The sequence below is a fragment of the Octopus sinensis genome, linkage group LG28 (genome assembly GCF_006345805.1).
Source record: "Octopus sinensis linkage group LG28, ASM634580v1, whole genome shotgun sequence".
NCBI classification, from domain to species: Eukaryota; Metazoa; Mollusca; class Cephalopoda; order Octopoda; family Octopodidae; genus Octopus; species Octopus sinensis.
Window position 1 is genome coordinate 9,902,122 of NC_043024.1, and position 12,500 is coordinate 9,914,621.

At 41.2% G+C, this 12,500-nt stretch overlaps 1 protein-coding gene across 1 annotated transcript in view; it reads left to right on the top strand.

The window, feature by feature from the left end:
• LOC115225660 (rho GTPase-activating protein 1) overlaps positions 1-12,500 on the top strand; it is a 113,443-nt gene that overhangs the window by 65,275 nt on the left and 35,668 nt on the right. The window contains exons 5-6 of the mRNA XM_036514513.1: positions 4,298-4,321; positions 8,735-8,761. Of these exons, the coding sequence (XP_036370406.1) occupies positions 4,298-4,321; positions 8,735-8,761 (51 nt within the window). The remainder of the gene's footprint in view (positions 1-4,297; positions 4,322-8,734; positions 8,762-12,500) is intronic.

Consider the following 12,500-nt stretch of genomic DNA (forward strand, 5'->3'; position numbering starts at 1 on the left):
TTCGTGTGTATGTATGTGTTTGTGTGTGTGTGTGTGTGTAAAGGAAGATTATGTGAGTAACAAAGGCGGGACAGGGTGGGCGGGTGTAAGAATTCAGCTCCACTCAATGTTGGTCGCTGGTCTGAGGTGCCCCCCCCCCGTGTGGTAGGGAGAGAGAGAGTGAGATAGAGAGGGGGGGCGGCGGCGTTTCTAAAACCAACTTGAAAAGAGGAAACATTGTTTGCCTTCAGTGGCAACAATGAGTTTTGTGTGTCTTGTTCACTTTTTTGTAAATAAATCTCTGTGGCTTGTTGCAACAGGAGGGAAAAGAACGGCGACTGGTTTGGTGAGAATTCTGACCCCCCCCCCTATTATCCCCCCCACCCCCCATCACGTCTGCTTTTCTTTATTTAGCGGTTTACTCATTGGCGCAGCAGCAGACGCAGGCACAGCGACGGCTGTGCGGTTAAGAAGTCTGTTTTTGCAACCACAGGGTCTTGAGTTCAATTGCCCTGCACATTAGGAGTGGCTGTGTGGTAAGTGGCTTGCTAACCAACCACATGGTTCCGGGTTCAGTCCCACTGCGTGGCATCTTGGGCAAGTGTCTTCTGCTATAGCCCCGGGCCGACCAATGCCTTGTGAGTGGATTTGGTTGACGGAAACTGAAAGAAGCCTGTCGTATATATGTATATATATAAGTGCAGGAGTGGCTGTGTGGTAAGTAGCTTGTTTACCAACCACATGGTTCCGGGTTCAGTCCCACTGCGTGGCATCTTGGGCAAGTGTCTTCTGCTATAGCCCCGGGCCGACCAAAGCCTTGTGAGTGGATTTGGTAGACGGAAACTGAAAGAAGCCCGTCGTACATATGTATATATATATATGTGTGTGTGTGCGTGTATGTTTGTGTGTCTGTATTTGTCCCCCTAGCATTGTTTGACAACCGATACTGGTGTGTTTACATCCCCGTCACTTAGCGGTTTGGCAAAAAGAGACCGATAGAATAAGTACTGGGCTTACAAAGAATATGTCCCGGGGTCAATTTGCTCGACTAAAGGCGGTACTCCAGCATGGCCGCAGTCAAATGGCTGAAACAAGTAAAAGAGTAAAAGAGAGAGAGAGAGAGAGTATTATCTTGGGCAAATGTCAGGTTCATTGATGTCATCGTCGTCATCATCATCGTCATCGTTTAGCATCCGCTTTCCATGCTAGCATGGGTTAGATGGTTTGACTGGGGTCTGGGAAGCCAGGAGGCTGCACCAGGCTCCAGTCTGATCTGGCAATGTTTCTACAGCTGGATGCCCTTCCTAACGCCTAAAGCATCATCATCATCATCACCAACCTCACCACCACTACCATCATCATCATCATTATTGCCATAACCACCACGTATATATATATATGTATGTATAGGCGCGGGCATGGCTGTGTGGTTAGGGAGCTTGCTTCCTAGCTACATGGTTTTGGGTTCAGTCCCACTGCGTGGAACTTTAGGTAGGTGTCTTCCACTATAGCCCCGAGCCAACTGAAGCTTTGTGATTGAATTCGGTAGGTGGAAGTTACTCCTGTGTGTGTATGTGTGCGTGTAGGTGCTCAGTGCCTCTCCGAAAGAGAGAGAGGGATATATCATCATCATCATTTAGCGTCCGCTTTCCATGCTAGCGTGGGTTGGACGGTTCGACTGGGGTCTGGGAAGCCAGGAGGTTGCACCAGGCTCCAGACTGATCTGGCAATGTTTCTACAGCTGGATGCCCTTCCTAACGCCAACCACTCCGTGAGTGTAGTGGGTGCTTTTTATGTGCCACCAGCACAGGTGCCAGAGGAGGCTGGCAAACAGCCACAATCGGTTGGTGCTTTTACGTGTCACCGACACAGTAGATGAAATTTGGTTATGTGGAAACCAAGTGCAATGCCAGCAGACTTTATTAATTGCCAAATTTAATTCTTTAGTTTCTGTATTTCTATTGAAATGTCCTGCCTTTGTTGCCGCTAATTTCGAAAATAATGAAGAATTTAGTAAAAATTTTTTGTCATTATTAAGCAGGAACATAAATTAACATAAATTAACGTAAATTAACGTAAATTAACATGGAATTTTGATGGAAGGTTTTTATTTAGGTCATTTTAAAACATGAGGTTTGTATCGTAGAAGCAAGAATGGTCTCAGATGAAGGCCTGGAGCTGACAGAAACGTTAGCACGCCGGGCGAAATGCTTAGCGGTATTTTGTCTACCGTTACGTTCTGAGTTCAAATTCCGCCGAGTCGACTTTGCCTTTCATCCTTTCGGGGTCGATTAAATAAGTACCAGTTACGCACTGGGGTCAATATAATCAACTTAATCCGTTTGTCTATCCTTGTTTGTCCCCTCTGTGTTTAGCCCCTTGTGGGTAGTAAAGAAATAGGTATTTCGTCTGCCGTTACGTTCTGAGTTCAAATTCGGCCGAGGTCGACTTTGCCTTTCATCCTTTCGGCGTCGATTAAATAAGTACCAGTTACGCAATGGGGTCAATATAATCAACTTAATCCGTTTGTCTGTCTTTGTTTGTCCCCTCTATGTTTAGCCCCTTGTGGGCAGTAAAGAAACAAAAAGCAAGAATGGTCTCATGGGTTGGTATCAAAAGGGTTGAGACAAACAAAATGGAAAGATCTGGAAGCTAAATCATATGACTATTGAAATAGACTGCCTTTGTGGTGATTAATTTTCAAAATAACAAAGAATTTAGTAAAATAACTTTATTATTGCAGCGTGGAAGGTGTTTATAAGCCATTTAAGAAACACACAAAAACTGTTTGATTCAGCCAAAATATTTTCATCATTTTGTGACCACAACCTGTTTATTGAATTCTGTCAGCACGGAATTTTGTCAGTGAACAGGTTGCAGTCTCAAAGCGATGAAAATATTTTGACAAATTAAATTTAAATGTTGAAGTGAATCTAACGGTTTTTGTGTGTTTCTTAAATGGCTTGTAACCCTTTCGTTACCGTATTCATTTTGAGATGCTTAGTGTTTCTGTCAATTACTTTAAATATAACAAAGAATTTAGTAAAATAACTTAGTTATCGTTAAGCTAGTGTTAGAAACATAAACTGTGACTAAGGTTTGGTGGAAGATTTTAATTCAGAACTTTTGAAAACAAGACATTTGTACTACAGAGCCAGAGCCGGTTTTGGCCGGGTTGGTAACGAAAGGGATAAACATCTTCCACGCTGCAATTGTTTTCATTCCAGCACACAGTCTCAGATCAGGTCACTTGCTATGCAAGTACATCTCCGTAAAACTTTATTTTTATTAACCTGGTAATTGGAACAAAAATTAGCAGGAAATTTGGATGGAAGGATTTAATTTAGATCAGTTTAAGGTAAGAAGATTTTATCATAGAACCAGAGTTGATCTCAGGTAGGTTGGCATTAAAAGAATTCAGACAGGTGTTATAGAAAGATCTGCAAGGTAAATGACTAGGATATTTCTGTTGAAAATACTTGCTCAAGATGCGATGCAGTTAAATCTTAAATTTTTATTGTTTTCACTTCTCCAGCTCATTATCATAAACATCGTTAATATAATTGAAACATTGTTATAAAGACGTAATAACAGATTTATGCACCAAAATAAATAAATAAAATAGATACAAAAAAATTTCTGAAAACTTTATTAAAAATAAAATTTCCGTGGTTCCATTAATCTGCTATTAATTTAGAAAGTACATTTGCCGGACAACATCACCACAACATTAACTAATTAACTAAATAAATTAATTAATTAAGTAATTAATTAATAAATTAATTAATATTTTCAAACTAATGAATCGCCATACCTTTTCCTTGCGTTTGTAAAAAATTTTTGTTTTAAAAACCCTCAAAAACCTTTTAAAACGATTTTGTTAATTGCTGACATTATTAAAATAATTATTACTTCAGGAGTGGGGGACACTTCCTTAAAAACTGACCCCTTTTCTCTCTCTCTCTCACTCTTTCTCTCTTTCTGTCTGAATGTCTCTCTCTCTCTCTCTCTGTCTACCTACCTACCTCTTTCTCCTTCTCTCCCTCTTTTCTCTCCTCTTCCTTCTTCTCTCCCTCCTTTCTCTCTCTCTCTCTCTCTCTGTCTACCTACCTACCTCTTTCTCCTTCTCTCCCTCTTTTCTCTCCTCTTCCTTCTTCTCTCCCTCCTTTCTCTCTCTTCTTCCTCTTTCTGTCTCCCCTTTCTCACTTCCTCCTCCTCTCCTCCCCCATCCCTACCTCCTCTCCTCCCCCCTATTCCTCCTTCCTTTCTCTCTCTCCTCCTCCTCCTCTCACCAAACTAGTAATTGTTATATTTTCAGGAGTTTTCTTTGAAAAATATCCAAGTGAGTAAATGTTTATCTGTGTCCTCTTCCTGCTGCCGCTCTTGTTACTAATATTGCCACCATGGGGCTCCCTGACAGAAAAGGGGTGGGTGGAAGGGGAGGGGGAAAGCCTTACTGATTGCTGTCGATGCTGCTATTGCTGCTGTTGCTTCCATGGGACCTAGAGATGGGGGGGGCATATGGGTGGGCGGGGCAGTTATTGTTGCCAATAGCAACAACAATGGACTGACTTAAGTTTGGAGTCTGAGTGGGGGGAGGGGAGTAGGGCCACTGATGACGATGATGTTGAATATGATAATGATGGTGATGACAGCAAGGATGTTGAATATGACGGTGATGATGATGATGATGATGATGACAGTGATGATGTTGAATATGATGATGATAGGCCACAGCTCTAGTATTGTGGTCATGTGATGAGAATGGTCGCAGAAAAGAATCACAAGATGGAATTCTTGAAGCCGAAGGAAACCATCAGGAGAGATCCGGAGATTGACCATGGAGCGAGATCAGAGTGGTTTGCGTTAGGAAGGGCATCCAACTATAGAAACTCTGCCAGATCAGATCGGAGCCTGGTGCAGTCTTCTGGCTCACCAGTCCTCAGTCGAACCGTCCAACCCATGCCAGCATGGAAAATGGACGTTAAAGGATGATGATGATGAAATTAAATATGTAAACAACAAGAAAATAATGGAAAACAGGACAAGTAAACACAGAGAAAGGACCCTTCATCAGTTGTCGGCTGTTTATCTTCTCCTCATTGTATATATTTCTTTACTGCCCTCAAGGGGCTAAACACAGAGGGGACAAACAAGGACAGACAAAGGGATTAAGTCGATTACACCGACCCCAGTGCGAAACTGGTACTTTATTTATCTACCCCGAAAGGATGAAAAGCAAAGTCGACCTCGGCAGAATTTGAACTCAGAATGTAGCAGCAGACGAAATATTGCTAAGCATTTCGCCCGGTGTGCTAACAATTCTGCCAGCTCACCCCGCTTTCTACTCCTCATTGTATATGTAAATGAATATATATATAACTGGTTACTTCTAAGAGAAGATGCTTCACCATTCATGTTAGGTGAATGAAGCTTTATCTTACCCTTGACCAGGAGGAGTTGGTGTCATTAGATGATGACCAATGGTCATCGGGTGGGGTTTAATCCTAAACCCTAACACCTTCCCATTCGTGGGTCAGCAATGATGGCCAAATCACTGCTCATCATCTAGCTTCCAGTGTAGCTTTCCCCCCGTCTCTCTCTTTCTCTTTTACTCTATAACTGTTAAGAAACCCTTTCTGTGGCCTCTCTCATCTTGCACTCAGCTGCCTTCCTCTTTCTTCTTTTCATTCTAATATCTCTGATGACTCTTTTACTTGTTTCAGTCATTTGACTGTGGCCATGCTGGAGCACCGCCTTTAGTCGAGCAAATCTTTGTAAGCCTAGTACTCATTCTATCAGTATCTTTTGCCGAACCGCCAAGTTACAGGGACATAAACACACCAGCATCGGTTGTCAAGCGATGCTGGGGGGTGGGGACAAACACACACACACATACATATATATATATATACATATATACAACGGGCTTCTTTCAGTTTCCATCTACTAAATCCACTCACAAGGCTTTAGTCGGCCCGAGGCTATAGTAGAAGACGCTTGCCCATGGTGCCATGCAGTGGGACTGAACCCGGAACCATGTGGTTCATAAGCAAGCTACTTATCACGCAGCCACTCCTACGACTGTTATCAGCCAGGTTTTTCATTGTCCACCACATCGCTTTCGCCAACCCTGAAGGGGAGCTGGGGCAATTGCTTTGTAGGTTGGATTCCAGATCAGCCTTGACTGTCATCAGCCAGGTTTTCTGTTGTCCACCACATCGCTTTCGCCAACCCTGAAGGGTAGCTGGGGCAATTGCTTCGTAGGTTGGGTTTCAGATCAGCCTTGACTATCATCAGCCAGGTTTTTCATTGTCCACCACATCGCTTTCGCCAACCCTGAAGGGGATCTGGGGCAATTGCTTTGTAGATGAATTCTCCTGGTTGACGACGGAGTGCATGACCCAACCAACGCAGACATCTCGTTGGGATGACTTGTCGGAGGGAGGTGATTTTTGCACTGGTGTCGCACCGAATTGTTGGAGACAAAGTGATGCCATCGGACACGAAGGATGCAACGTAGACAGAGGTGATCGAAGGATTCTAGTCGCTTAATATTTTCCGATATTAAGCTGCACCAATCTTTCTTCCCAGTCAAGATTATCTTTCTTTGCCTAACCAGAATATATCTATAGACTTCTTAGCCATCACTACAGCATGATGAATGTAAGCAATACTTTATTTATAAAATATCATTTGAACAGAGAAGAATAGACTAGCCAGATATGCATGGTTTAGTCCTTGATTAAAATTTAATCAGCAACTGAGTACCCACTTCTACTATCCATGAACATATTGTTTATAAAACTACAGATGTGATTATTATCATAGTTAAATTGGATAAAACAATTGGCATATAGAATACTTTCTTGACAACTAGTTTGAGTATCAAATTATCATTATATTAACTCTTCTGTTTGTAAGAATTTTGTATATACAAATGTATTCTTCAGATACATCTGTAGATATATTCTATAGCATCTGATAGCAATGAAATGAAACATTGTTAATGGAACAGTAATTGTGTGTATAGAAAAGAAGTATATTCCCGCACAGGGGAGTTAGTTAGGGGGGTCAAAAATGCACCTGAGTTTTAAAACATGTAGTAGTTTTTAAATTTTGTAACAGATTTATGAAAATACCAAACCGGTTTCCACAATTTTTCAATTTTTCAATGGTAAATAAAAATTTTTAAAGTTATGGGGAAATTCAAGTTACAAGGGAAAATTTGGAAATTCCAGTAATAAACTTCAAGTCAATGCCTTTGCTTACTTTATAAGAAACATTTACCAAAATATCAAATCTTTCTCAATCATCACTAATCACTAATCTTTACTCATTAATCACAAGCACCAACCAAGTCAATTCTATCTGCACATCCTCTCAAATTGCTTCTTAACAAACTCAAACAGACTTAACAAAATGGATTCTACACTTATTTTATTTTTTTTGTTTTACTTTGTGTGGCCATGCTGGGACACTCACCTCATTCAAGTATTTTAGTTAGTTATATTGACTAATCACAAGGATTTATCCAGTAACTGCCTTAAAGACCTTGTAATGAATAAAAGAGCTAGCATAAAGGGGTATAACTCATACAACCAAACACCACAAGGTATTTTTGTGCAACACACTGAATGTTTTCATCCATACAAGCAATTAACAGAGACAGAAAATGCAAAATCCAATTATATATTTAGAGATCAATAAAAAAAAGTACCAAAACCAATATGGTAAACCAAATTCCTTGAAGACTGTACCCTGGTACGATGACTGTTGCAGTTCAATATTTGAGATCAATAAAAAAAAATCTAAGTCAAGGAATTGATTGATTTTCTTTTCAAAGGTTTCTGGATTCTCGACTAAACAGCTTTGAATATAACAACTTCTGTTTCTGTTCTGTGTGTGTCTCTTTTATACACTTTTCAAACAGTTTTTGCTCGGGTCCTTCCAAAACTGACCCTTTCTCCTCACTCCTTTCTCTTTTACCTTCCCCTTCCCTCAACACTTCCTTAAGTCTTCTCTCTCTCTCTCTTGCCTTCTCTTCCCTCTACTCCCACTTTCTTCTCCTGCCACAACCTTCCTGTCACCTACCTGCTTCAACCCCCCCTCTCCCCCCCCACACACCACTTCCCACTACTCCTCCCTTCTCCCCTTCCTCCTTCTCTTTCAGCTTTCCCTCTCACTTCTCTTTCTCTTCTTCCCACCATCAATACCTCATCTTCCTCCTCCTCACCACCAGCAGCAGCACTTCCTCCTCCCCTCCTTCCACATCATTCTCCTCCTCCACCTACACCATCATTCTCCTCCCACATCCTCACCCTCATTCTCCTATACCTCCTCTTACACTCTACCCTCCTCCTACACTCGCCTCTTCCTCCTCCTCCCACATCCCACTCTCCCACACCCTCTTCCCACTTCCACACCCTCCCATTTCCCACGTCTCTTCCCACTTCTACATCCTCCTATCTCCCACATCTCTTCCCACAATCCTCTCCCCACAATCCTCTTCCCACGACCCACATCCTCTTCCTCCTGCTTGCCACATGCTCCTCCTCCAACCTCCCACATGCTCCTCCTCCAACCTCCACATCCTCCTCCTCTCACCTCCCACATCCTCCTCCTCCAACCTCCCACATCCTCCTCCTCTCACCCACCACATCCTCCACCTCCCACCTCCTCCACCTCCTCCTCCTCCCACCTCCCACCACCTCCTCCTCCTCTCTCACCAAACTAGTAATTGTTATATTTTCAGCAGGAGTATTCTATGAAAGATGTCCAAGTGAGTAAACAACACCAATTCCTATTTTGTCAGTGTGTTCTCTTCCTGCTGTTGCTGCTGCTGCTGCTGTCTATGTTACTAATATTGCCACCATGGGCCACCCCACACTCTCATGGGGTTGTGGATTGTGTTGGCAGCATGGGCGCCAGCCAAAAAAGGGGAAGAGCAGAATAGGGAAAATATTAATAATTCCTGTCTTTCCTGCCACTAAGGAGTCCGGTGGGAGTGGCGTGGTGGGGCAGAAGGGTTATTGATTGCTGCTGTTGTTGTTGTTGTTGTTGTTGTTGTCGTGGTTACTAATATTACCACCATGGGACTGGGTTACTAATTGGAGGAGGAGAGCGAGATAGAGATGGTCGTGATACTTAAGGAATTTTAACAAATGAAGATGATGACAATGATGATGATGACAATGATGATGATGATGGTGACGATGATGATGATGATGATGACGACGACGATGATGATGATGACGACGACGATGATGATGATGACGACGACGATGATGACGATGATGATGACGATGATGATGACGATGATGATGACGATGACGATGATGATGATGACGACGATGATGATGATGACGACGATGACGATGATGATGACGACGACGACGATGATGACAATGATGATGATGACGATGACGACGACGACGATGATGACGATGATGATGACGATGATGACAATGATGATGATGACGATGATGATGACGACGACGATGATGATGACGATGATGATGATGGCGACGACAACGATGATGACGATGATGACGACAATGATGATGATGTCGATGATGATGACGATGATGATGATGATGGATAAGATCGCTGCTGCTGCTGCTGATGATGATGATAATAAGGGTGCCTCAGCAAATGTTGTTATTGACCGAAAGTAAAGTCCTTCCCGGTGATTCTTAGGCAAGTCTCTCTACTGATGCTGAATATGTCTACGATGACAGCAACGATAAAGATGATGACAATAGTGATGACGATAGCCAACATCATCATCATCAACATCATCTTCAGAGATGAAGACTCTCCTGATGCTGACGACCAACATTTCCTATTCATCACTCCTCCACCCCACACCCGACTACCCTTCCTTGCTATGTCAGAATGGGATCCCTTGCAGATTGGGTTGCAAATTTCTGCCAAATGACCCCTCCTCCTCCACATACTGACCCCATAGGATAAGACCATTATTATTTAAAATAACGACCCTTTCAAGTGGCCAGCATGGAAAAAAAACTCCTTATAGATAATTATTATTATAGATGTGTAAAAATATAATTATAATTCTAATTAAGGGTCCTGAAGAGGTGCCACCATGCCAGAATACATGATGTGGTTTTAGAGTCAGTTTTGACTGCTATTTTTAGCATGGTGGTACCACTTTGGTACCCTTGAATATAATTATAATCATATATATATATATAAATATATATACCGGAGTAAACACATTAATGTGAAACAAGGTGGAAAAAAGAGTACTCAAATACCAGGGGTAGAGTAATGTGCTTTATTTAAAAGCAGCAGAAATTTAACAAAACTGTCCGATGAACAGAAACGTGAAACTCCGAGTAACAGCTTTTGTTAAATTTCTGCTGCTTTTAAATAAAGTATAAATATATATATATATATATAGATAGATAGATAGATAGATATATATACATCAGTGCTATTCTGTTTAAGTGTCGTATGTCCAAATTTGGCCAAATGCATTTTTTTTCTTCAATATTTATTTTTGCCTTGCAATAGCCGCTTCTTTTGGTCAAATTATCGTATCTCCAGCTGCTTTAGATTCCAATATATCAAAAATTGTCAAAGTGTAATACCATGGTTTTGCTATGGAATAGTGAAACTAATTTTTCCTTTTCTGAAAAAGCAACTTTTTGGACATACGACGCTTTTGCATAATAACAACAATATATATATATATATATATATATTTATGTATGTATATATTATCCGAAATGTACAGTGTTATATATCCATTGTGGCCAGTCTTACCAGTTGGTTTCAAAGGAGTGTTAGGTAACAATCCGATTATGTAACACTACACTCATCAGAGATAGCCATTATGGAACGAGATGTGTGTGTGTACGTTTAAGCACATATTTGTTTATATATACATACACACACATTCACTAGTAATGGACTTAATGTCTCTGCTTACTGATTTGAACACATGACATTGTTAACAGGAGCTGACTACCCTAACCACTTCACCACATACCTACACACACACACACACACACAAACACACAAATAGTTTCTATCTACCAAATCCACTCACAAGGCTTTGGTTGTCCCAGTGCTATAGTAGAAGACACTTACCCAAGGTGCCACGCAGTAGGACTGAACCCAAGGACACACGGTTGGGAAGAAAGCTTCTTAACCACAAGAGTATATATATATATGTGTGTGTGTGTGTATATATATGTGTATATGTAAATGTATATATATATATGTGTGTGTGTATGTATGTATATATATATCTATGTTTACATATATATATATATATATATTTATACCGGAGTAAACACATAAATGTGAAACAAGGTGGAAAAAAGAGTACTCAAATACCAGTGGTAGAGTAATATGCTTTATTTAAAGCAGCAGAAAATTCAACAAAACCTGTTACTCTGAGTTTCCCGTTGCCGTCCATTGGCAACGGGAAACTCAGAGTAACAGGTTTTGTTGAATTTTCTGCTGCTTTAAATAAAGTATATATATTTATATACGTAAATATCATCACCATCATTATTTATTGTCCATCTTTGATGCTGGTGTATGATGAATGGTCCAACAGGCGATGGTCATCCAGAAGACTGTGCCAAGTTCTTCATTTTAAGCTCTGGCATGGTTCCTACGACTGGATGCCTTTCCTGACACCAACCATTCTACAGAGTGCAACGGGTGCTTTTTACATTCCACCAACACTAGTGATACGTCATTCCAAAAAATATTCATAACATTTTTCTTTGGTTTTCTGTTATTAATCCCATTCATGTGTAATGAAATTATGAATAACTCATTTGCAACTTGCTCAAACATTTTGTATGGAGTTTATAAAATATGTTTTTTAAAAGTTTGTCGTACACCTAGTGATATCTTTTAGCCAACCAAAGCACCCTTTAGGTACACGAAGATACCCCTTATAGCACACTGGCAGAAACGTTAGCACGACGGGTATTTCGTCTGCCATTACGTTCTGAGTTCAAATTTCACTGAGGTCGACTTTGCCTTTCATCCTTTCGGGGTCGATAAATTAAGTACCAGTTACACACTGGGGTCGATATGATCGACTTAATCCGTTTGTCTGTCCTTGTTCGTCCCCTCTGTGTTTAGCCCCTTGTGGGTAGTAAAGAAATAGGTACCTCTTATGGCACACCAAGGTACCTCTTATAGAATATAGTGACACTTCTTGTGGTACACCTAGGAACACCATGTGGCACATTGAGAGACTCCTCGTAGAACACAGATACTCCTTATGGCACGCATAGATATCCCTTGAGGCACATTTAGATACCTTTTGTGGCACATTGAGATACCCTTTGGAGTACACTAAGAAAGATCTTGAAGTACTCCTTTGGGGCACTCTCAAAAAGATCTTGGGGTACACCTAAAGACTCCTTGCGGCACGCCTAGATATCCCTTGAGGCACATTTAGATACTTTTTGTGACACATTGAGATACCCTTTTGAGTACACCAAGAAAGATCTTAAAGTTCACCTTTG